Source organism: Ambystoma mexicanum, chromosome 12, assembly GCF_040938575.1.
Source record: "Ambystoma mexicanum isolate Mex_15411 chromosome 12, UKY_AmexF1_1, whole genome shotgun sequence".
NCBI classification, from domain to species: Eukaryota; Metazoa; Chordata; class Amphibia; order Caudata; family Ambystomatidae; genus Ambystoma; species Ambystoma mexicanum.
The window spans coordinates 151,339,277-151,365,629 of record NC_090936.1 but is presented as its reverse complement, the minus strand read 5'-3'; the positions used below and the strand labels follow the sequence as shown (position 1 = coordinate 151,365,629).

Below are 26,353 nucleotides of genomic sequence, written 5' to 3'. Positions count from 1 at the left end.
CTCCTCAAAATATGGCAGACCTCTTTACTGATAATGCCAAGGGCAGCTAAACTGACTGTGCCATGTCCATTGTACAAGCTAAGAAAATGATCACCCTCGGTGGAGGGAGTTCCAATTTATCATGAGACCTAGGCCTTTGAAGAGACTGATTGCCATGTTTGCCTGCTGATGAAGGGAGACATCTGCCTGCAACATGGGCATTTTGTTGACCGGGTAAATAAGCCACACTCGTCCTTTCTCAGAGGACGGCAGACAACCTCAGACTTTGATTTTTCTGAAGTACCATGGTCCTGACGATTGTCCGAATGGAAGGAAAACAATTTAGAGCTCGTCTCAAGGGTACTGTTAGTCTGAGGTGTAGAGGCCCCCACCCAATTTCAAACCAAGGAAGAATCAACAAGGCAGCAGAGACTTTTTGTACAAGCCATCCCTCACTTCTGCACCTTGGTGTGGTGTAGTGTGGTGTCTGTTAAGGTCCATTCTACAATGGCGAAGCATTGTTGTGTGCTTTCACTTAGAGTTTCTACAAAATCCACCAGTTACACCTCCGGTACACAGAAGTAAAGAGCATATTGGTGCTTTGAAAGGAGAGGTCATGACACTAATGAAAAAGAGCACAATGGAGCTCGTCCCTCCTGCCTAAAGAAATCAAGGTGTGTACTTGGAGGTATTGCCTAGTTAGAAAAAAGTTACTAACATTTCACATTACACCATTTCAAATTTTCACTCTGCAACAGATTGTTATAATTACAGAAGGGAGATGTCCTCATGTCTCTCTAACTAGGAAGGATGCATATTTTCATGTTCCGATCCATTGGAAGTACAGACGATTCTTCATTTTTATAGTGGCAGGCCAAAAGTCCCAGTTTGCCTTTATATAGCCCCTGAGATATTTCCCAAGTCCAGGCTTGGTGGCAGCACAACTACGGAGGCAAGGTCTACATGTTTACCCCCGCCTAGTCGACTAGCTGATCAATGACCCAAAGAGGCAACAAGCACAAGATACAATTTGCCAAGTTGAACAGGTGTGATCGTCCTTATGGTTCTCAATCAACTACTTGCTCATCAGTCCAAGAACCTAATCTTTTTAGGGACCCGTTAGGACAAACAAAATTGAAATGCCAGACTATCGGATGATCGACTCAAGCCATCCTGACAAATGTAGCGTGCCTGTGCAAATGAAACAAGAGGTTGGTACACAGCTAGGAGTGCTCTCCTCCTGTATCCTTTTACACAACTGCCACTTATTCCTGCAACGGGCGCATCTCTATCTGGATGCTCAGTGGAAACAGGATAAGGGTCATGGGACTACCATATCTTCTTTATAGAGGATTTCAGAGAGTCTCTGCTGGTTGTGGTAGGAGCACAATCCCCTCCCGAGAGACTCCTTCATGGACCCTTGTGGAATCACAAGGGACACTTCCCTGCAAGGTCAGAGGGACTCATCTAGCGGACCTTTATGCCAAGAGTCTTTGGACGACAGAGTTAAGTGTTGGCACATCCATGTGTTTTGAGTTCATAGCATTGCAGTGGGCAAATACATAACCTGAGGGTCCCAGTTACCCTTGTGGGGCAAGTGCTTCAAACTACAGAGTATTCTATGAATATACAAAATTACTTTAAGCATCATTGGAGGTAGTGGTGGGTTCAGGTAGGAAGCATGGGGGAATGAGGCATGGGCAGCTCCCTCTTTGAAAGTAAGAGACGTTTAAGTCTGGCTTTGAAAAGATCCACACTTGGCTGGCTTTGCTTGTTATGGTCACTGATTTCCAGTGGAGCAGGATGAGTAGGGAGAAGGAGCGAGAGGAGGCAAAAAGAGGGTATGGGACAGTAAGGTTGAGTGCAGAGGAGGATTGGATGGAACGAGATGGTGAGTAAACTGAGATACAGACAGGTACTGAGGACCAAGATCATTGATGGCTTTGTAGTAGAAAGAACTTGAAAAGAGAGGTTGGGCATGGAGAGCCAACCAGCAGGTTGTAGGTAGGTAGAAGGGTAGGATCTGGGTAGGTTGTAGAGTAAGGGTAGAAAGGTTGAGGACTTTGACTAGACAGAGGGGCAGGCCAAGGAGTAGGCTTGCGCAGTAGTCCAGTTTGCTGAGCACAAGATTGGAGATTGGAGTTTTTGTAGAGTGGTTAGCAAGAAAAGGACCTATTGTCTGAATGTTGAGGTTAACACAAGCAGCCGAGGCAGGTAGTGATGAATTGTTGCAGTCGGAGGTGTCTATCAAAGATGACACCAAGATTGAGAGTCTTGGGTGAAGGAGAAAGGTGGTCTGGCGGGGAGGACATCAGAGACTGGAGGGATGGCATTGAAAGCCATGAGAAAGATCCCTTCTATTTTTTAAGAGTTCAAAATGAGGCAGACGAGCGCCATACAGTGGCAAATTGTAGTTGCAGTTCGTAATCTGTTCTGAGATGGCTGGCGTGAAGGAGGGAAAGGAGATTATTTGAGCGTCATCCGCAAAAAAAGGTGCTAGTGAAAACTAAAGGATGAGTGGTCTTCCTAGGTCTAAAGCATAGATGTGAAAAACGGTTTATGGTCAATACCGAATTTAAAAATCGCGAAAAAATAAATCTCGAAACAAAAAGGCCGAAAAAAAGGTCAATTTTTTTTTGACTTTTTTTATTCGAAATGGGGGGTTCCCCCCCCTTTTTTTTTAAAACCATTTTTTTTTTAAATCCCGGTCCCCAAAATAAATATATAATTTAAAAAAATGCGACCTTTTTTCGGTCTTTTTTTTTTGGACCTTATTGTTATTCGAGATTATTTTTTCGAGATTTTGACTGACCACCGTGAAAAGCAGAGTTTTTAAAGGACTGATCCTCTTGAGAGGCTGACATTTAGAGATTTGGGTCAGACGTTTGTTCATTACAAGAGATTTTAAAGGATCAATCTTCCAGGTAGGAGATGATCCAGGCAGGGGTAGATTTGTAAAACCCAAGCTCCTAGAAAGTGAGAGGAGGAGTGGTCGACGGTGTGGAAAACCGCAGAAGGGTCCAAAGGATAAATATAGAAGAGTTTGGAGTGGGGAGTATTAGAGAGAAAGTTGGAGACCTGAATGAGTGCAGTCTCGGGTGAGTGTTTACTACGGAAGCCAAATTGAAGTGGATGTCGAAGGCCATTATTCTCAAGGTACTTAGTCCACCTGCTCAAGGACTTTTGATTAATGTGGTTGGAGAGACACTGGACGATAGTTTGCTGGGACGTTTCGGTCAACTGCGTTTCATCAATGCAGGAAAATACAGTTGCAGATTTGAAGGAGGTAGGGAAGAGTCCAGCAGAAAGAGTGGTTAAAGAGCTTGGAGAGATGAGGCCAAGTGATTGACATTAAGAGTTTGACTATTGAGGGGGCAAAAGGGTTGATCGCTGTGCCAACCCATCTTGCGCTCCGGAGGATGGGTGCTAGTTTAATAGGAGAGGTACTAGAGAAGAGGGTAGAAGAGGTAGGGGGAGAGGTGTGATCAGTCATTAGCAAGAAGGCAGGCGGCGATGTATATTGACTAGGGAGTTATGATCGAAGGATATGAGTTTGTGAGGGTAATTGCGAAGGGAGGAGATTAGGTTTGTGAAATTGGAGGATGTGGCAGAGTCCAGTACAGAGGTTTGGGCAGCAAGGGAATTTTCGTCAGCTAGGAGTAGGGCAGGTGGCCATAATTTGTGCCAGCGTCATAGGTCAAGGTGCAGGTTTGTTTTGAGGGTCTGAATTTCAGAGGTGATGCAAGGCTGAGGACTGGAACGGGACACTGTGAATGTGCATGCATTATAGTTGGACAAATGGATTCATAATTCAGAGAATGCATGGTCAATGGAAAGGGGTGTAGGGACAAACAGGACAGTTGGTAATTCTTTTGAGGAACAAGTTCATGTGTGCCCACCTACCACTATTCCTTCACAGATTAAAACGGGAGCAATGCAGGATGGTACTGATCACTACATCTTGGCCTGCCAGTATTGGTAATCAAACCTTCCGTTTAGCTCAAACAAATCCCATCACTCTTCTGCCAACTCAGCACCTGAATATATGTTGTATTCATATCAGGAATGCAAGGATATCCTGCCAGTGGGGACAGCTCCTTTCACAAAGGTTTAATGAAGGAAATGGAAATTATTCTGTATATGTTATCGTCATCACAATCTCTTAACTGTATTCCTCACAAGCTTCTTCCATATCTGTTCCAGTTGGTCGAGCTAGTTTGGCCTGTTCTTTCACTAGTGTGCTTGGCAGCAATATCGGAATACACCCAAAAACCCAAACGTTATTCTCTTTGGTCTCAAGGTAGCCATATCTTGCTTTTAGCCTAGCTGTGTAAGGTAGCCACATTTAGCATTTAGCCTAATTGTGTAAGGTACATAGATGGCACCCAGGATGTAGATATTGTTTGTAGAGCTAATCCATTTTCTCCTTCCGCACACCACACCTTCATAACTTAGTGGAAGGCACAGGCTCATTCCACACACCCAGCACTCTCATATAACACAAACACTTTTGCACAACACCTCTGCCATTAGAAATTAAGCTACCTTTAATTCGAACTGTAGCTTCCCACATGAATCTATTTTTCCTTAAACACAATCCACCCTTTTTAGTTCATAGTTTAGTTCATAGTATACCTCTGCTGCGCCCATCCACACACCATTCACGCATGGGTGATTTGCAGAGCTGTGGCCACCCTCACATGACTTTAATGGCTGAAATGCACACACGCATAATAGCACCTTGCACATTTCCCAAATTTTGGACTCTGGTCCCTCCGAGGGCTTTCAACGAACCATGCGTTGGTACCATAGTTATGGTAACATGCCAGTTATGGTGAAAGGCGCTATAAATATGTCAAAATGAATGAATGTATCCATTAATGGAAAGGTATTAAAAAGTTTTGCCTCCCATCAAAGTATGATGCTTGCAAAACTTATTGGGCAGCGTTATGAATATATCCTCTCCACAAATCTGAAATCTAATATGTACACTGTAAATCAGCTTTTGTTGTGTCTCTTGCAACAGCTAGAAGAGCAGATGAGATCCAGGTATTGCCTGTCAATGACAGCTATTTGAGGTTTGCTGACGATAGTCATCCTGAGAACAAATCCAAAATGTATACTTAAAGTTGCCTCTTTGAGCCATCTACTCCTGCAGAACAATTGCTACTTTCGCTCTACATTGAGCGCGTTGAAATACTACATTGTGCAATTTAAACCTATTCAAATCTTCTAAACTTTCATGCCCTTTGGCCACAGTGGCAAGGCCCTGGCATATCCAAGTAGCTGCCCCTGTGTATAGCCTTCTGTCATAACAAATCTGGCAGGGCCTCTCCTGGAGAAGCCTTTGGCTCCTTCAACAGCTATGCTGGCGGGAGTCTTGCTAGAAGATGTTTGCAGAGCCATGATATGGAGAGTCACCCACACATTCACAAAGTTCTGCTGTGCTGATAATGCTGTAGAGGAGTGCAGAGTCAGACAGTATCCTGTGCAATCTATTAAAGATCTTGTGTTGGAGAAGAAAGTTGCTTGCCTGTAACTGAAGTTCCCCAGCATTATTCTCTTAGATTCACATGTGATCAGCCTGCTAAACCCACATGAGGCTTTATATGGAACATTTGGTGCCGACCAGAATATGATGGAAGCATCCAGGGGTGGAGGTAAAGGGGCTTGCAACCAAATAGCTGAGGGCCAAAAGGGTTGAAAAAAAAAAGCTGTAATAATTCAGATAGTAAAATCGTGTTCTATACATTTATAGGGGCAGTTGGTTCTCTAGAAAATGTACCAATGAGCATTGAAGGGTTAGAACTATTTAAAATGTGTACAAATGGAAACTGTATCTACAAATGCTGGAGGTTTTTCAGAAGGTGGCTCTGAGTGACCCTTCCAAAAGAGCCCAATAAGGCTTCAGAGCAGACCGATTCTGGTAAGACAGGCAGGGTGTCCACAGAGACCACTTCTCGCACACTTAAGAGCCCAGGCAGTAAGTCTCCTTGACATGTCTCGACACAGGCAAATATCAAAGCCTTCCGCCCGTCTCCTGTAAGGGATCACGTACCAGGCCTTCAAAGCCAGTACCTCTGTCAAAGCATTCTAAGCCTTCAATGCCATCAGTGCCTTCGAGTATTTCGAAGCCTTTGGTTGAGGCATCAAGGTCTTTCAAGCCCTGCCAAAGGCTGATTTCTTTAGGACCATGGAGTCCCTTTTTGAAGAGTAAGAAGAGCTGGATGTACCCTTTGGTTATGAATATGGTTCTCCAAATGTACCTGATGAATTGGTGTCAGAAGAATCTAGAATGAGAAATCTAGTGGATCGCTTAAGAGGCTAGTGGCTTGGACACCTGGCCAGAGACATTGGGAGGGGTCATTACAAGGTAGGCGGTAACCATGCTGCTATTAGCGGCATGGCTACCCCCTTACCATGTCCAGGTTCCTTGAATGAGGAATTACTGGGCCATTCCGACCTTGGAGGACCCGTAACTCCTCATTCAAGGAAGCCATCCCCATTCGAGCCCCCATAGGGCTCAATGGGAGTGGGGAGGGTGCTAACAACGGGCCTGTTAGCACCCTGGTCTGCTTGCAGTAATACCGCTCGTGGAAATAACGGGCGCCCTTAGCCGGTTCCTGCAAGCAGACTCTTCATGAGGTGGTAAGGGGATGACGGCTCCGGCACCTTTACCGGTGCCATTAACCCCTTACCGCCTCACTCGGAATGACCACCACTGTCTTTGCTACTCCTGATGTTTCAAGTCATTCTGATCCCTCATATAGGGCATTGATGGGGAAAGTCACTGAATACCTGGGATGGGGAAAACCAGTGGTTATATTATAAAAGGATGATCTGACGACATCCTTGTAGCGAGCCCCCAAGAGAGCCAGTATTACCATTCCACACAACCTGTGCCCTAGGGAAGTTCATTCACACCTTGTGGCATGTTATTTTATTTATTGTTCGCTTGTTAGATACTGCAAGTAACATACTGTTTCAAAGCGCCCACAGGGCAAGGGAGGGAACCAAGGGAGTGATGCAATTGAATACACAACAGAGGAGGGGAAAGGAGAAAAAGGACGAACCTACTATGCAGTTTTTTTAGCGGTGGTCCATATCCCTGAGGGTGAAGAGGGAAGGTGTTCTAAACCTGGTGCAGGATGGCAGAGGTACCATGGGCCAGTCTCTCCAATGTGGCCTGGATTCAGCAGATTCTGTGAGCAGGGCTATGGTGGCGAGTACTGTCACCAGGAGATGTGCATTGCTCAGGAAGTCAGGGTTTACACCTGACGTTCAGTCACGTTTGTTAGACATGCCAGTCAATGGTTTCTAGCTTTTCGGCTCAAAGGCTGATGAGAGCCTCGAAAAGTTGCAAGCATCTAAGGCCGCAGCAAAGTCACTGTGGCCGGCCATACGGCAGCCTAATCAATCACATGAGTCTTCCCATGGATGGAGGCATTGGCACTTTCATTTTTACTCTATTGCAAGGGGCCAATTTGCACACGGGTCAAAGAGCTCCTCATGGTTCCAGACGAGAAGGAAAAGCTTATCTTTCGGAGATGCTTGCAAGTTCCTCAGGAAGGACATGTTCAAGGTGTTAACTATTTCGCAGATCCTTCGGTCCTTTGACTCCAGGATTGGTTTGCATCATTGGACCTTAAGGATGGTTACTTTCATGTGCCAATTAATTTCAAACCGAGAAAGTAGTTGAGGTTTGCGGTTGGCTGTTCTCATTATCAGTTCAGAGTTCTGCCATTCTGGCTCACCTCTGCCCCAAGGGTCTTCACCAAGCTTATGGCAGTGGTGGTAGAAGGTCTGAGGGAAGGGATTCACATCTGCCCCTGCCTGAACGATTGGCTCATCAGTGTGTGTTGTCCAAAGCAGATTCAGAATCATCTCGGGAAACTTGGCATTTCCTCCATGAGCTGACCTGCTCCCTGGATTTCCAGAAGTCCCACTTTACACCATCACAGAAGCTTCAGTTTATTGGAGCGGTCCTGGACTTGTCCTCTAGAAAATCCTTGCCTCCCGAGTTTAGGGCTCAACATCTTTTGCAGATGGTCCCAAAGTTTGAGTGCCAGTATCTTCCGGCTTTTGACTTCCTAAGGCTGCTCGGCCTCATGGAGTACTGCATTTTTGTTACTCAACTGGTCTCTGCGGGAATGTTGAGGCACGGTTGCAGCCCTCCCTGGAACTGGCTCCCCTGGGTCAGGCATCTTCCCCAGCTCCTGTGTTGTGGACTACGCTGGTTGTTGATACTGCCCCTGCGAGAATACGAGAGGGCGTGAGAATGCTGTGATATAGCTGTGGTTTCCCTCGAACCCTTCTTCCCAGAATGTGGTGAGCATGTGCTTACCCATATAGCCTCACCTGTTTATTTATGAGGGGGAGCTCACCGTCCTACTTCTTAAGTGCAGGGGCGCCTTAGAAAGACCTAGTTTCTTCACTGGTCCATGTGCATGGCAGGCCAGACCGGCTGTGGCTGAACCACTTCAAAGGTAAGTGTTCTTCAACAATGATTATTGTCCGTATTCTTTTGCAATGTCCTTTTTTCCGTTATTATTGTCCATATCCCTTGTAATGTCTTTCCTTCTCCCCAGTAGGTGATGAGAGGCCCAATGGAGTCGCAGTGCTGGAAGCGAGCCCCAGTGGAGGTTTGAGGAGTTTACAATGTCCCAAATAGATGGTAAGCTTGGTTCTAAGGTCCAGCGCGAGGATTGCGTTGCGCGCGACCTTAGCGTAATGTCTTTGTTGTTTCTTACCTTATTTGTCCTTTTCTCCTGCAGGGATGGCCTGGCGAAGTCCGACGGAGAGGAGCAATCTGAAGACCTGCCGGCAGGTGATGGATGGCTAGATCAGCGAGGAGGCTGGCCGAGATAAGCTCCCAAGTAAGTGTTGGAAGCCTGGAACAGGTAAGAATGCGCATCGACCACGGTTACTGCTAGGATCAGGTAAAATGCGCTGCAGGCGACGATTATTGCTGCAGTCGGGTAAGACCACTTCAGGCGATGGTATTGCTGGAATCAGGCGAGATGCGCTTCAGGCGATGGTATTGCTGGAATCAGGTGAGAAGCGCTTCAGGCGATGGTATTGCTGGAATCAGGTAAGAAGTGCTTCAGGCGGCGGTGAGCGTTACGCTGCTATGAGCAGACTAACGCAAAGCGCTTGCGTGCGGGCACGGCAGGCTTAAATATCCTGGTCCCAGCCACGCCACTTTGCTCTGCCTTGTGGCCCCACCCTGCCACTCCCAGAAAATGCTGCACGTGCAGCCAATGTATTCCTATGGCCTCACGACCTGGATGCACTTGGGGGCCCTGCAGGGGAGGAAATAACACGTGCACCAGAGTAGAAGTGTACAGAGCACACATTTTCATGAGCCTGGCGCCAAAGGCGCCAGGACTGGGTCCAACTGGACCCTTTATGAGATGGAGCTTGTGGTCCTTGCTCTCTGGCCATGCCAATTTTCCTACTGCTAGTAGCCTGTCTGCGAATGAGGGCCTTTCAGTAGACTGTCAGATCTCAGTGGTCTCAGTTCTCCGGCAGAATGACGGACCTTCTTCAGGACCCGAACAGGATTGCTCAGGACCTCCTGTGCTATGTCTAGCTAGAGAACGTGATGAAAGGAGAACCTATTTGGCAACCATGGCCAGAGATGACAATTGTGACAGATGCCTACCTCACAGGGTGGGGAGCCCATATGAATGACCTTTCAATCAGCGGTTATTGGTCTCCATCGGATTCCAGGCATCACATCAACCTTTTTAGAGCTGAAAGCAATCGGACTAGCACTGATGACTTTTCTGCCCTTAGTGCGGGGGAAGAATGTCCCGATAATGATGGACAATAGTGGCCAAGTACTACCTCAACAAACGGGGCTCACTGGCTCTGTGCAGAGAAGCAATGCAGCTCTGGTTTTGGTGACTAAGAGAAAGGATCTCTCTGCTGGCAGTTGATCTAGCCAGAGAAGAAAACATAGCGGCAAATGCTCTGAACAGGCAGAGCACTATCTCCCACAGGAAGTCCTTCTGGAGATCTTTGCCCTTTGAACCCCTTGGGTAGGTCAGTTTGCCTCCAGTGTCAACAGGAAGTGCAATCTGTTCTGCTTCAGCTAATTTAAACTAAGAGGAGCTCTAGAGGATACGTTTGTAGTGGACTGGGAATCCCTACTTCTGTACGCGCTACCACCAGTCCCCGTCATTCTTCATGTCATCAGGAGGTTGAGAAAGTTTGGAAAGACCATGATCCTGAACGGGCCAGGAAAACTTGGTACCCAGATCTTCAAAATGGCCATCTGCCCTCGCAAGGGAGTGGTCTTCTTCATCCAGAAATCAGGACTCTGAATCTTCGCCCCTGGTTTCTGAAAGGCCAAGATACAAAGATTGGAACCTTCCGGAATACGTAATGGAGGTGTTGCTTTTGGCCTGAAGGCCATCAACGAAATCTCTGTACCGCTGCCATTTTGCATATGGTGCAGGGAAAGGTTTTGATCCTTTCACAAGTAACAATACTGTGGTATTGTCTTTTTTGCTTTACCTGGCCCATTTAGGGCTTCAGGTCTCCACAGTAAAAAGGTTACTTGGCGGGTGCTTTCTATTTTTAAGTGTTCGGCTGATGAGGGTACTTATTTAAAGGTCCCTATTGCAGTTCAATTCTTGAAAGGATTAACAAACATATTTCCCCCGCGGTCCCTTTTTTATTGTACCAGACTAGAACCTGAAGTTAGTATTGAGGTGTCTAATGGGGGTGTGTTTTGAACCCCAGCATTCATGGCCTCTCAGAATGCTAATGCGGGCTGCTATCCTTTTGACGGCAATAACATCAGCCCGCAGTTAGTGAGTTTCAGGCTTTCTGCTAAACCACCTTTCACTACCTTTTTTAAGGGCAAGGTGGTTTTGAGGGTCCATCCCTCTTTCTTACCAGAAGTGGCATCTGAATTCCACTTGGCACATAAAAAGTGTTACCTGCCTTCTATGCACTGACTCCTCCTTCTAAGGAGGAGAATAGATTACATAGCCTGGACCCTAGGAGGGCGCTAAGCTTTTACATTTCCAGAATATCCAAGGTTAGGCACAATCACATTGTTTTTGTAGGCTACTTTGATCATAAATTGGGGCTAGCTGTCACCAAGCAAACCATCTCACGCTGGATAAACCTATGCGTTGCAGAGGCTACACAACTGGCAAAAAGTTGCCTGATAGTTTAAGGGCACATTCCACCCGAGGAGTGGCTACTTCTTCGGCTCTTCAGAGATGGGTGCCCATACAAGATATCTGTAATGCGGCAGGTTGGTCCTCTTCGCATACATTCAGCATATACTACTGTCTTGACTCTGGTCAGGACAGGAGGCCAGATTTGGAAGGATGTACTTCACAGCATTAATCAACAATAATCCTCTATGCCTACCTCATACTGCTTTGGTAGTATATCAAAGATGAGAAATACGTGGGAGGACACAATCCATTTGTTTAACAAATTACTTACCCCTGGTAATGTTCTTTTGACTGGATGTTCCTCCCATGTATTCGTGATCGCCTTCCCATCCTTCCCCTCATACTTGCTGTCTTCTTTCAACGTGTGGATCACCCCTTAAACCGACTGAGCATTCGAAGGGAAAAACACTAGAACTGAGGCAACGGTCGCCACGCAAGCTACTTATTCCAGCGTCGACGTAACCACGGAGGCCGTCGAGGGCCTGCTCCTTTTGCGTTAAGTAACCTCCATTTCATCGAACTACGAAGGCTTATTGTAACCATAAAATCTGCATAGCATTGAATCTAACTTTTTGGGGGAAAAAAGTATCCAGAGGGATTAGGCATCATAGAGAATGAATAAAGGATATTTGGTAGTACAACTGTTTTGATATAATTTAAATGACCCCACTAAGGCAAGTGCGAAGGGGGACACTTGTCTATTAATATTTGTGTTATCCAACAGATTTCTAACATTTAATTAGGCAGTGATGTTTAAATAATTTGTGAAAGGAATTTGCCCTACATTTTTAAGTGTTCTGATTCCAATGCATACCAAGACCTTCTAATTTAATTTGGATACCATTTGAAGTTAATGGGAATGTATTGCACACATTCAGGTTACACCCTGTCGGATGTTTTTTCTGCCTCATGCGCACCAATGCTAGTTGCTGTAATGCAGAAGAAGCATGATTACTAATGTTGCATAACCTAGTATTCCATGAAGCCTCCTCCCCTTAACAAAAAAGTTTAGTCACACCCTTCTATTGAAAGAATGTATTGCTGTGGTCTATTTATAAGAGCCTTGGAAAATACTTTAAATTCGATGTTTATCAGAGAAATATGGTTCCTAATATCTTTGAAATCTTTGTCCTTTTTTTGGGATTACAATTATAGAAGATTCAGAAAACGTACATTTTGAGCCAGATGAGACTCACGAGATTGGAGAGACATTGCTTTAAATTCTAGCAAGAACTGCACTGTAACTCCGTCCAGTCTTGGTGTTTTACTTTTATTTAATCTTGGCATTGCAGCTTTAATTTCATCCCTTGATTGTTTCTTTTAATACTGTAAAGTCAAACTTCTCTGCTTTGGGATATGTTTTAAATAGTACTTTATATTATTGAAGGAGACCTCAACTGACGAACATATTTTACAGTAAAACTCTCTAAATGCATCTGCAGTTTCATTATCCTTAACTACATGAGTACCTTTTTATGCTTAATATAATTGGACAATAACTTTCATGCTGTGTTCGCCCCGCTGTGATTTTGGGCCTTTATTTTGAAATAGTGCATCAAGCTTGACCTGTCAACAATCTGTTATGTTTCTTTTTTTTACCAAGATTCTCAATGTTAAAGTAGAAAGATCATCAAATTTTGTTTCTGAAACCTTTAATTTCTTTTATTAAGAATGATTTAAATGTTTTTTGGTAGCAACGCAAGTCAAAATATGATATGCCTTCTCAGAAATGCTTTGAAGGCGTCACAATTGCTCTGAACAATCATGTCATTGCCCAATCAAAATGGAAAAAAATGCTTGAATGCTTTGAGTGAAACATTTACATTTTATGTAAACCATTTAGTTACAGGTTGAAGAACAAAATCTCTAATGCTAGGAGCATAAGCATATTTGGTTATTAGAGCTCCAATCTCTGTGCAACATCAGTGATGAGTGATTTTGAAAACTAGATAAAACCAATATGTGAGGCCAAACTCTGAACAGGTGAAAGACATACGTGACCCCAGGATAAGACAAGCTCCATAAATCTATTAAAGCTAGTTCATTAATACAATTGAGAAATCCTAGCTTTTGAATGTATGAATCTAGCTGTGGAATTCCAGCTAGAGCAATGCCCATTATTTGACCAAATCACAACAATTTAGTAGACCCAATTGTGTACATTTAACTTTAATTCTGACATTCTGATATTGAGCTGATGGGCTATACAAATTAACAATATTAGGGAATGTATTTTCCTCTTTGACTGTGGTATGATACCACCAACTTTCAATGTCTGATTCCTGACCCACTTTTGCACGTTTCATATGTTTACTAAACAGAATGGCTACACCATTTTGTAGACCTATAGCATTAGCAAAATATCATTAGTAAATAGAACTTCTCCAACCCATGCGATTTCAGCCTCATATGTTACAATATGCACATTTCTCTTATAGATCTATAGCATCCGGTTTCAGTTTGTACAGTTGAGGAATTATTTTCTGTCTTTGAATGGAGCTACACATTCCTTTCACATTCCAAGGGATAAACTTACCACTCATTAGAAAAGAGTGATATGAAAAACTTGCACAAAACATTGTAGCACATGTAGGTATGCATGCATCGATGTTCTTAATGAGTTTCTGATTCATTGTTATACTGTGTACCAATTAACTTTTCAACATCTCAAACATACACACAAAGGGGCAAATGGACAAGACACGTTAAATGCAAATCTAAAAATTGGTGTAATGTGTAAAAATGTCAATCTGAGGGACTGCTTCCGATCAGAAACAAACACACAAGAGCATGTTCAACAGAGCTGTTCAGACATGAACCTTGGTGAAGGGTGGGAAAGAAAACCTAAGGCATGGAACATCAAAAGCAGTAGCAAACTGTCACATTTTCTTTACCACGTTTGTCCTCTTTCTTTGCTTTTCTATTTACCTTCTATTTTTCTCCCTTTCCTCTCACCCCCCACCTTTTCAGAAAATGGACAGAAGGGAGATAGAAAAGACTAGTAAGGTCATGATACAGTAGATATAACGGCGTGGAGATTACAATTAATGACTGGTCAAAAAAACACAGTAAGGGGCTATGGCACAAGTCACCCATGGACCTTTGGAGCAGACAAAGAATGTCTTTAATTGGGGCTCTAGATGTAGCCCTTTATTCTCGCTAACCTGACAATCTACTTGGTCCACAGTAGACTACGATCTGCTTCTAGAAGTACTTTAGAATGCTAGCCCTTGACCATTACTCGTCAGGTTCTTGCCGGAAATGGCAAAGTTGGGTCACTTTTGCAATTATGAGTATCTTGATAAGACTGCGAACTTCAGGTTCAGAATGTTGAAGGAATTGGTAGATATTAATTCTGCTCCAAGAATTCCATGGATGCTCTACCAGGGGAAGGGATGGGCATTACAGCTGCTCTCTGACCATATCTGTACTCCAACAATTGGTCTGAGCTCCAAAAACCTTCTGCATTTGTTAGTTGTGTCTTTATAATAATCATCCGATAAACAAATATTAGACCCATTAAATATAAGCAGGGACTTCTTAGCTACAGTAAGAATAATTCTTCCCTGCTGGTAACTCAAACAGTCTGAAGGCATGGTTCAAAACTAAGATTCGATGAGCAGGAGCTAAAACCATCTTCTTGGTGTAAGGCCTCATCTAGTAGGACGAAGCGTTCGCTGGGCAACTGACCTATTCCCCAGCACACTGCAAATCTAGCTTCCGTATGAGGTTAACTTGTTTACTTTTTTACCATGTAAGATCCATTATATTTAAGTGTGCCCTAGATGTGTCCAAATTCGTCTTTAATTTCAATCTTAAACAATCCAAGTGATTGCCATATATGCATGTTTGTAAGGAACCAGTTAGCCTGGGAGCAACAAGTAGCACCTGACAACGGTTGGATTTGAGGTAACTTGGCTTTCAAAGCATTGAAACGGGAGCTAATTGGCTTGAAGCAAATTCGAACCATGTGAGAGGATGAAGGGTATCTTTAGAAAGATGAGACTTGGGATAAAAACAATGAGGCCTTTGCATCTTTAGGTCTTGTTCGTGGGTTAAATGAGATACCAGGCTCCTTGGGATCCATTCTTCTATGATCTTGACTGGATTAGTGCTAGCCAATTTTTCAGAGATCCTATAATATCTTATGCCTCCGGCTGTGATCTGTCATTTCCGTATATGACAACTCAATTTCTGACTCCCACTTTAAGGTATTCCAAACCTTCAAGTCAATGCTCAATATTTTAAAATGTGTTCTTGCCCATCAAGCCTTCTGGTAAGATTGAATGTCTTTGCAAAGTAATTGAATCTCATTCTTCACTTTAGTTCTCATATCCACCTTAACGTCTACCTACGTTGGACCTTTTGATATTTTAAAGTTCTTGTATAACGACCATGCAATCTTGTTAAAGAATATGGGGAGTATTGCCATGAGCTATGGAATACATGATGAAGATTTAGCTAAACGGTTATAGGGGATCTTGCAGACAAAGGTTTGCAAGACTTAATTTTGCAAATTATGAATACCACTTAATACATTGTAAACCATGCTATTTATTGCACAGGTCCCTTGTATTGCAATGAAGGGGAAAACGCGAACACCCACTGATCAAAGACGGCAAACCTTAATCCCTCTGACCTTAAAGCAATGTTGTACAGGCTGTAGACCAGCAAGTAGAACCCACCCCTACTGTTTCAGTGAGACAAGAGCTTCAGCTTGTAGGATACACTTCTGCACCACAATGACTTCCAAAGCCCATTGTAAACGCAGAGCTGTGCAATAAGAGCACAGATAACAATGCTAGGTGTGCCAGTTCAGTGAACAATCTGCAAGGTACTTTTACTTGCAGTCAAATACATTCACTGTTGAGCACAACTGTGAGGAAACCTTTAAAAGCCAACAAGAAGAATTTAGTTCAGTCATGATGGCGTACATTGTTATAAGTATTTAAGAAATAATGCATCTTGTCTGATCAGTGCTAAATGAAGCACACACAGCTTCATCACCAGAGGTGATGAAGCGGGCTAAGCAAGAGACAGCAGACCTGTGAGAAAATCAGTCACAGCGTTGTCTACCATCTATGCACGCAGAAGGATTTCAACCCCAATGAACACCTAAAAATAACAAGACTGCCAAATTAAAACTCGTGTTCTCACAAGCCCGCCTAATGTTGCATTATTTTCCGTTTATCCACTCAAGAACACAAAAGACGCAAGGTCAAGGTTTTTGCATACTAAATTAACTGACAGATGTATGTCAACAAGGAGCTCTGCGTTCAAGCTGTCTCTGGGTGACTACATCCCCTTCCTTATGTAAACTGCTCTCTAATAGTACCAAGGATTACAACCTGAAGGGTAATATTCAACACCATATGAATCGATGAAAGATCTCAGCGCTAGAGTACTGTAGTTACAGGTAAGTAGTTTTTCTTTTTGTAAAACGCTGCATGGCATGACTTTCATGTTGCCTTTATTCTATTGTAACACCATTTTAATGGGGGTTTTCAAAATGCAAACTGTTGATGCAAACTTTGTAGTCGACCAGGGTTGTATCAAGCAGCCTATTAAAAAGAGATAATAATAAACACATAATAAAAGTTATAAATGAAATAAATAAAAAGAACATCTGTATATGCTCAATCAACGTTTCGTAGTACAGGTAAAATTGGCAGCCTGTTGCTTATCGCACAACATCAATCTTTTATTAAATAACTCAGTTTGTCTTGTGATTTTGTGTCCCTCAGTGTGCCAAAGGCCGTTATGCATTTTCTAGTGAACCACGTGAAGGACACACTGCAGAGTGAACTTGTTGGCCAGCTGTACAAATCCTTGTTACTCGAAGACCTTCTCACTGAATCTGAGGACATGGCTCAACGTAGGAAGGAGGCAGCTGATATGTTAAAGGTAATCTCACTTTGAACTTGGAAGGCATTTGTGTGTGTGTGTGTATGCTGAGGGCTATTTGAGGTTTCAGTTTCAACAGCCTCGATCCATTGTAAGGTGTATGGTATTGGTGAGACTTAAGGTTCTTAAAATATCTCTCTCCCAGCTCTTTAAGTCGCTGAGACTAGACCTGATTAAGGAAAGTCTGAGGACCTGGAATTTTAAGGGAATGATTGAGGTTATTGTAATCAGTTTGCACTCCATCTAAAAATTGGTAGCCACAGGTGTAGGGGAAGAAAGATGATTATCAGTCACTCACAATATCTGAAGCTGAGTGAATTAAACATTTGCCACCCTTTGGTGGAGCCATGAGGTCGAACAGATCGAGAATGAGAACAGGCCTTCTTGATTTCAAACTATTTTTAAGACTTTGTGATCACTTTCTAGAGCTCCTGGCTATAAGACTGGCAAATGTGATGGAGCTCCTGCAGATGGATGACATCTGTCCAACGCCATTTTAGGTCTTTGGGCAATCTGTGTGGCATGCTAAACTTATGGAAAATGGGAGTGTAGTACCCTACTAAAGAAATATTCCCACTGTGACCTTAATACGATTTGATTAATTACCATGCTGTTTCCCTTGGCAGAAGAATTTGCCAGTCTATTAATTTGACAAATAGGATTTTGCCCCTTCTGGAAACAGGTATTCAAAATCCTTTCTAGGTAGACTTTGCCTTTATATTCTGCCTTAAGTGATTTCTGTACTAACTTTGACAAGTTTTACAGGAATAGACTAAGGCATAATTAACGCCCCTAGTTGCTGCTTCCTCCATTACTCCAAGTCGTGTTTCTATATACATAATACCCATGAAGTTCCAATTACGAAAGACTTGAGTGTTTTTTTTTCTTCTTTTTTGTCCAACCATTTATTGTAGAAGGTTTGTCAAAGTAAATGTTTTCTGGCTCTGATTCTTTTTTTATTTGTGGATATCTTTCTCAAATATCAAACGCCATTAATGTAATGGTTCCGAGGGGGTGTGGGGAGAGGGGGTTATAAAAGCGTGAAAACCTCTACCTTAAATGTAACCGTAGAATAGGTTTTTTCTTCTAAGCCACACAACGCCTGATTAGCCATCCCTTGAAGTTCACTGATCAATGCATTTTATGCAAATCTGCTGAAAAGCATACTTTTTGCTCCATAAAATTGTCTAATAGGACAGCAATATTTAGTATTTATTGTGATCAGTCCAACAGATGATGCAGAACGATGCCATAACTGCATATGCTTTTTGCCAACATTGGAGCTTATCCGTGCATTTCAGGGGTGTCTCCGGAATTTTGTGGATGAAATCAAAGATGAGATTTTTTTTACACCATAATTCTACTGTGCACATATTCCTTCTCCATTCTACGGGGGTGACCCCATTCTTTGTTTTGTTATCACTCTGATAAACCACCCGCAGTCTGTGGATTTCCGTCTGGATACTGTGCTTCAAACCACCTCGTAATTTGTAATATTGTTATTTTTGAAATAATTAAGGATCTAAGTGGGGAACATGACCGTTTACATTGAAATGGTTCCGTGTTATCACACTTAAGGTCTTTAAACACTTAATACTTTGGATTCTTAAAGGTCTTAAATAATAGTGACCTGAAACAGGATGGAGGTGGCAAAGAGCTTATGGCCATTCCAACTGAAGTATGTCAGACTGACATACCAATGGGAGTTGACCTATGATGCCCATGCTATGTACCTATAATAAAAAGCGAGAACAACTTGAAGGGAAGGGCTATTGAGACTATCCCTGGGGTTATGCCAATCAACCGGTATAGAGCTATATAAACTCAAATTGGAGCACTCCCCCGTGTGCATCACCACCAAATATCACTTAAATCAATTAAGGTATGTAGTAACCACACCAAATAGTTTTGGTTTACACCTGTTGATATTTTAATTAAAAGGTGTTTTATTGAGTTACTGAAGGATATTTGTTTGGCATTCTATATATGTGTGTGCAGCTTCAGACTCTTCTTGGTTTATTAATTGTAAGCATGGATTCGAAGAAAGACCCATTACTCTTTGAATATGCTAACTGATTTGAATACCAGATCAGGTGGGCACTTTGGAAAAGCATTGGAGAGCTATAATCAAATCGGTATTGAATTAAAGTTAATATGAGACTCCACGGCTGGTGCAGACAATTGATTCTTCACCATTGGATCTTTCATAGATTCACATGCTTTGAATATTGATTGTTGTCAGACTGACATTTCTTGGTAAATGTTCTGCAGTAGCAGTGTAAATAGAAGAAACTGCTCCACAGTGTGCCACGTATCCAGCACATTTAGAGTTGTTTGTGTTTTGGCCATTAAACTGGAGAGGCCCTAGCCTCCACTCCACATCGTACTGAAAGACATACTCTCATACTTTGGTTAACGATTTTACTCTTGCCTCCCGTCCCCTTTCCTCCATACTGTACAGGTGTCCCTTCCAAGGGACGGGAAAGAGAACCTTTTTCACCAGAAAAAACCTTCTTCCCCTTTAAATTTAGAGGTGCGTGGGGGCGCGGCCCAGGGAGCATGCGCTGCCCTGACGCTACCCTCTGGCGCCACACCCCGATCCCCTTTTCCGTGTCGACGGGAACGGGTCGAATTCACCAGCGCTCCTGGGTTCGGCTTCAGGCATGTAATTCCACCGCAGATACTTCTTCTTTGTCTTTTTTGTCTCATCTATCTTTCAGGTACTCGGTCCTCAGGCGTCCTGCTACTCCCCGGCGCATGTCGACTTCTGCAGGGTTCAGCAGGTGTCCATCCTGCAATGGGCTCTTCCCAACTTCAGACCCCCACGCCCTCTGCCTACGTTGCCTTGGCCCCGACCACGGTTGGCAATCATGTTTGGCGTGTGACTCGCTGTCCTCGAAGGCTCTGAAGAACAGACTAGCCAGGTGGAGGGAGCTCTTCCAGAAGTCGCCTCCAGAGGATCTCAAGAACTTTGTGAAGCTTCGTCCCAGGTCCAAGGTAGGGCTGATATTTTCCAGTGCACCCAGCAAGGGAGACTCCTTCCCAGGGACTCTTCCGTGCGGGAGGGACTGGCCAGGTCCTTCTACCGGCACGTGCACCGAGGCTGCTACAGCTACTGGCCCTCGGGTCGCAGGGTCCTCTGATCCTCCCGGATGCAGTGTCGAGGGACCGGAAGGCTCTTGTACCGGGCTTACACCCGAGGTGCTCTGCCCTAATACCGGCAATACGTCTGAGGGGCTGCCTATACGTAGCTCTACCGATCCCCGTGTCGAGGGTGTCACACCTACCGGGCTGAGACCCGAGGAGCAGGGTAGGCCCAGTGATCCATACGCTAGAGTCTTGGATGAGGCAAGACCCAGTGGGCTGGGCATCACGTCGCAGGCACGTGGCAGGCAGCTTGACAAAATGGCTGCCGCGCCAATCAGGAACACCCGTCTGACGCCATTCCACGAATTCGGCAAAGAACGAGTGTCAAGGTGGGACTGGTCGCAACCAGGTACGTGGCCTACAGTCTACCCTTCATATGCGCAGGGCAGCTTTCCCATGTGTGCATACAGACTGGGTACGCAGTGGCTCCAGCAGTCCCCCACTACCCTGTCGGTACCCCCTACTACCTCTTCGGGCAGTGAGGTGCTCTTCGACAAATTCCTCGGCCTAATGAGGTCTCTGCAGATGGGGGGTGGGGCTATCATCAAGGATGCAGTCAGGGAAGTCTTTCCCGCCATGCTAGAGGTACCACAGACACCTTGATCGGGCCCCGGTGCAGCCGCCTCCTCCAGCTCCACAGCCAACTCCACAACATCTGCTGCCTCCTCAGCCTCCGGCTGCGGTCTCCGTACCCCAGCCTCTGGCTCCATCTACCCCTCTTCTGCAAGATCCTCCAGATCCGCAAGATACGGATGAGGAGGAAGATCCGGACACGCCATCCTCCGCTAGGGCCTTCCATGAACGTACCTGGGCCTCCCTCAGCCCGAGGTCGAACAACCGGCAGAGGGGGGTTCTGGCTGAAGTCCTCACAAGATGCCCCTCTGCCAACACAGGGATTCCACTGCAAACCGATGTAGTCTCCCAGGCCAAGAAGGGTTGGCTCAAGCCCCCATCAGTCCAGCAAGTCAACCAACGCCTGGACGCCCAGGACAGGCAGATTGAAGGGGATACACTCTTGCTCTCGACGCATCCTCAGCCACACTCTTCGGTGATCGCCGCAGCATCACTATACTCCAAGCCTCAGTCGTCCTCGGCCTCCTCCTCTGCGGCGCTGCTAGGCAAGGAGGAGAAGATCTTGGAGGATTACGGCAAGAAGATCTCTCCAGCGCCTTCTTGCACCAGCGTCAGGCCAACGCAGATACCATGCTGGCTGCCGCCAACCAATGGTTATGGTGTGAAATTGCGGACTTCCTCCCGGAACTCCCATCCCAATGCCAATCTCGCTTTAAGGCGGGGCTAGCAGAGGCCAAGCTCATGGTGCACAACCTCATGGAATCCACAGTAGCGCATATCAATACCTCAGGCCGTGCCATCTGCATTGCCACGGACTTGAGGCGCATGGCCTGGCTCCGGGCGACGAAATTCAACCCGACGTCCAGGAGTGCATCCTAGATCTGCCATTCGAGAGGGGGGGGGGGGCCCTTCCACGCCTCTACAGACAAAGAGCTGGACAAGAACAGCTCACAAACGGCAAAGTCCTTGTCCATTCTTACAAAGACCTCAGCCAAATCTTACACCCAATCTCAGCCGCGCTCCGAGAAGGGTTGTACATATGGAGAGTTCTGCGGCTTCCAGGAACGCAGATCCAGGCAGCCGGACCGCTCGCTGTGCCAGAGCCGGCACAAACAACAAAAAAAGGGGTGGGGGCGGTAAGGGCTTTTTCTAGTCTGCCTCCTTGGGGAAGAAGGCATGACACGCCCCTTCAGGTCCACGTGTCTCCGGTGGGTGGCAGGCTTGCTCTCCACGCACATTTCTGGCGCCAGAATTTTGCAGACCCCTGGATCCTCTCCGTAGTATCCACGGGGTACTGCCTACCCATCCCAGCCTCTTCTCCCTCCTCCCCACCCACAGGTTGGGACAGCAACTCTTTTGGCGGAGATCCGGTCGCTCGTAGAGAGCCGGCAGTGGAGGTAGTTCCAGCCTCCCAGCAAGGCTTTGGCTTCTACTCTAGGATTTTCACAGAAGAACCAGGCAGGACTGGGAGTTGTGGTGGACCTTTCCACCCTCGATCTCTCCTTACCCCTGCAAAAATTCAAGATGGTTATGCCAGCTTTTATAGCGGAGACATTGGACAAGGGAGACTGGATGTGCTCCCTGGACCTGAAGGACGTGTACTTACACGTCCCAATTTGGCAGCCCCATCGTTCTTTCCTCTGGTTCAGAATCATGAGCTGCCATTTCCAATACAAAGTTCTTCCGTTTGGCCTCAACTGGACCCCCAGGGTCTTTACCAGGCACACGAACACTGTAGCGGCCCTCCTCAGAGCGCAGGGCCTCCACATCTGCCCATACCTCGATGACTGGCTCGTCAGGGCTACGTCTCAGGAGGCGGTTCACCACTCATCCCAACCCCTTATGAACACACTACACGACCTGGGCTTCTCGCTCAACCTCAAGAAGTGTCAGCTGCTCCCCACGCAGACTCTTTTGGGACATGTGCTTCGAGAGGGTTTTCCCGTCGAAAGACAAGATCTTGGCCATCAAGACGGCCACCGCCCACTTCCTCAGCAGAGAGGTGACCTCAGCATGGTGGTACCAACATCTCCTGGGTCTACTAGCGGCGGTCTTGTTAGCCGTGCCACGCATGAGACCAAAGATGAGCGGGATTCAGAAGCACTTCGCAGCCTCATGGAATCAGGAGCGGGGCTCACAATCATAGATTATCAACATTTCTCCATCTCTCCACCTGGACCTAACTTGGTGGTCCATGGACTGCAACCTACGGACGGGCAAGCCCTTTCGGCCGCCCCCTCCGCAGGCCACACCATCACCACAGACGCCTCGCTCGAGGGCTGGGGAGCCACCCTGGACGATCTCTCGGTCCACGGCACCCGACTCGACCGAAGCAGGAATACCACATCAATTGGTTGGAGCTGAACGCCATCTGGCTAGCGCTCGAAGCATTCCTCCCACTCCTCAAGGGCAAGGTTGTCCTCATCCAGACAGACAACTCGACCAGTATGTATTATGTCAACAAGCAGGGAGGCACCAGATCCCCTCCTCTGTGCATGTTGGAACGTGCCTTTGAAAACGAAATGTACCTCTTGGCAGTCCACCTCCCGAAGGAATCCAACCTGGTGGCGGACAGACTCAGCAGGCTGGGAGCAGACAATTACGAGTGGCAGCTAAACAACCTCGTTACTCAGGAGATCTTCAGCAGGTGGGGCATCCCCACGTGGATCTCTTTGCCACCTGGCACAAGAAGTGCCCCCAGTTCGCATCCTGGCACCCCAGCTCGCTGGGCAACGCATTTCACCTACAGTAGACCGGCATGAATGCCTACACCTTTCCGCCCACTCCTCTGGCACACAGAGTAATTTGCAAGGTCAAGGAGTCTCAACGACTTGGTCTTCGGAGCTACTCAGCCTCTCGGAGGTGCCACCAATACACCTTCCGACGGGCCCAGCACATCTTCTGACGCAGCAGGGAAGCAGAATCATCCCCCCCGTGCCAGGGGAAACTAGCCCTCACCGCGTGGTACCTGAGCAGATAACGCTTGGGGCACCTTAGCCTCTCACAGGCCAATCTGGAGATCATACAGGGCGCCAGGAGCAAAGCCACCAGGGCCCAGTACAAGAGCAAATGGACTAGGTTCTGCCACTGGGCAGAATCCAATGGAATTGACCCCTTGGCCTGCAATTTGGACGGCATTCTCCCCTTTTCAGCGCACCTCGCTCATTCTGGAGTACAGGTTGACACCTGCAGCCATTGGGGCCATTGGACGTACAGGAACTCGGAGGAAGGAATTTTTTTCCTCCTCCAACCCTATCGTGAAGAAACATCTGACGGATGTTGCTAGTCTCTACCCACCCGTCAAGAGACTGCACCCTGTGTGAGACCTTAATCTAGTCTTGGGCGCCCTAGCGCACAAACCATTCGAGCCAATGGCATCCATGGACATTAGGCTGGTCACCATCAAGATGGCCTTACTAGTCGGTCTTACCTTGGCTCGCAGAGTTGGCGAGATTCAGGCGCTGGTCGCCTCTGAACCCAAGGACAAAGTAGTAATGCGGACGCACCCGGCATTTCTGCCCAAGTTTCCATCTGCATTTCACTTGAACGAAGAAATAGTCCTTCCTACGTTCTTTCCCGATCCCAAGGATGATGCACAGAGAGTGCTGCACTGCCTGGATGTCAGGCGTGCCCTAAAATTCTACTTGGACAGGGCCAAGGGCTTCCGCAAGTCGGACACCCTGTTTGTCACGTTCAGCAGCTCGAGGCCAGGCTACCAGGCCTCCAAGGCTTCCATATCCCGCTGGATGGTCGCTGCCATCAAGGAAGCGTATGAGGGACAGCACAGGCCGCTCCCGGCCAACATGCATGCCCGCGCAGTCAGGGCCAAGGCAACGGCCATTGCAACGCCCTGTCCCGTGGCAAGTCATAAGCAGGATGGCCACCTTGGCCTCCCCCTCGGCTTTCTGCAAGCATTACTGTGTGGATGCAGGCTCTAGATCTGATGCCGCTTTTTGACAGGTGGTTCTCAGGAACCTATTTGCTTAAGGAGGGTCTCCTCTCCACCCCACCCTAGGGCTACAATCAGTTGTAATCGCCCATACAGTATGGAGGAAAGGGGACAGGACGTAAGAGTAATTATAAGTTACTCACCCTAGTGACTAACGTACTCTTAGTCAATAGTCCCCTTTCCTCCATACCTCCCACCAACCTCCCCCTAATAATACTGGTGTCATTAGGCAATGTTAAATCTATTGTCGACGCGTCAATGGGGACTGAGGTGTGGCGGCGGAGTCAGGGCAGTGCATGCTCCATGGGCCGCGCCCCCGAGCACCTCTAAATTTAAAGGGGTACGTTTTTTTTCTAGTGAAAAAGGTTCCGTCTCCCGTCCCTTGGAAGGGACGCACGTATAGTATGGAGGAAGGGGGGACTATGGATTAAGAGTACGTTGGTCACTACGGTGAGTAACTTTATAATATCCTTCCTTTCTTCATAGATTGAGAAGAGGATTTCAACTTTTACTTGTCACAGATAAGACTGCTATTTGTGTGGGCTTTTTCTCAGAAAACGTGCCCCTGTCACTTGTGGCTTCAAGATGAGGGTTCAACCCTATCGGGATCCACTCTCCCAGGTTTGTCCTTTTTTTCTTCAGTTGTATGTCCCCTTCCTTCATTTTGGAAGCATGGCTGATAAGGACCTGGACATGTTCAAGTCTGGAGGTCTATTTTTAAGAGTCTTCAAAAATTGTTATGCCGAGGATGAACTTGGACTGCGTGTATTGCCTTCACCCACAGCATTGAAGAAGATTGCTCAATATGCTAGGTTTTTAATGCTACATATACAGGTTGTGGGTCTGCTAGCTGAATTACAGACCCTACCCTACATCAGAAAGATGCTTTAAGAGGTCACTTAGGAAACTTAATTGTTCAGCTAGGTCAATCTAGGTCAGAGGAGAAGTCTAAGAAGAGCAGAGATAAAACGATGAAAGGTTAATCTGACCCAGGTGCCATACAAGGCAGATAAGGGTTCACCTTTGGCACAAGCAGCATCATCCCCAGAACACTCAGCGATGAGTAAGCAGTTGAGGAAAATGGAGACCCCTTCTGCCATTGAAACAGCTTGTTAATAGGCAGCTAGATGAGGTATCTGTAAAAATTATCGAGGAAAAAAAAGCAAACGGGAGAAAAGGCGGAATAGGGAATTGAAGAAAAAATGAATGTAAAACATCTTGAGCAAGGGTTGCTGGGGTGTCCCCTGCTCCCCTTGATTGACATTCTGTGGGTTGTAGGCGGGCGTTTGGGGACCTGCAGCGCTGGTCCCCTTCAATGTGCGTGAAAGGAACTAGCTTCGCAGAGCAATGGCTAGGCGGCGGCACACTTCGCTGTGTGCCGCTACAAGGTAAGTAAAGGGAGTGGGGAGAGTGGGTTGTCTGAAAATAACTTTTGGCTTTTCCTCCTGCAGTGAGTTCTAAGAAATTGCTTTCAGTTATTTCTCCCTCATTCATTTCAGATTTGATTACATCATGGTAATCCTAGATGATGGCAAGAATCCCAATCAACACTGTCAATGTAGTCGATGAGAATGCTGTGCATGTCCAAGGGTATCTTGGTGGT

At 46.1% G+C, this 26,353-nt stretch overlaps 1 protein-coding gene across 4 annotated transcripts in view; it reads left to right on the top strand.

The window, feature by feature from the left end:
- The window catches only part of DNM1L (dynamin 1 like), a 1,039,542-nt gene that overhangs the window by 977,356 nt on the left and 35,833 nt on the right, over positions 1-26,353 (top strand). For all 4 annotated transcript variants that reach the window (XM_069628197.1, XM_069628195.1, XM_069628196.1 and 1 more), the window contains one exon: positions 16,922-17,081. In XM_069628197.1, the coding sequence (XP_069484298.1) occupies positions 16,922-17,081 (160 nt within the window). The remainder of the gene's footprint in view (positions 1-16,921; positions 17,082-26,353) is intronic.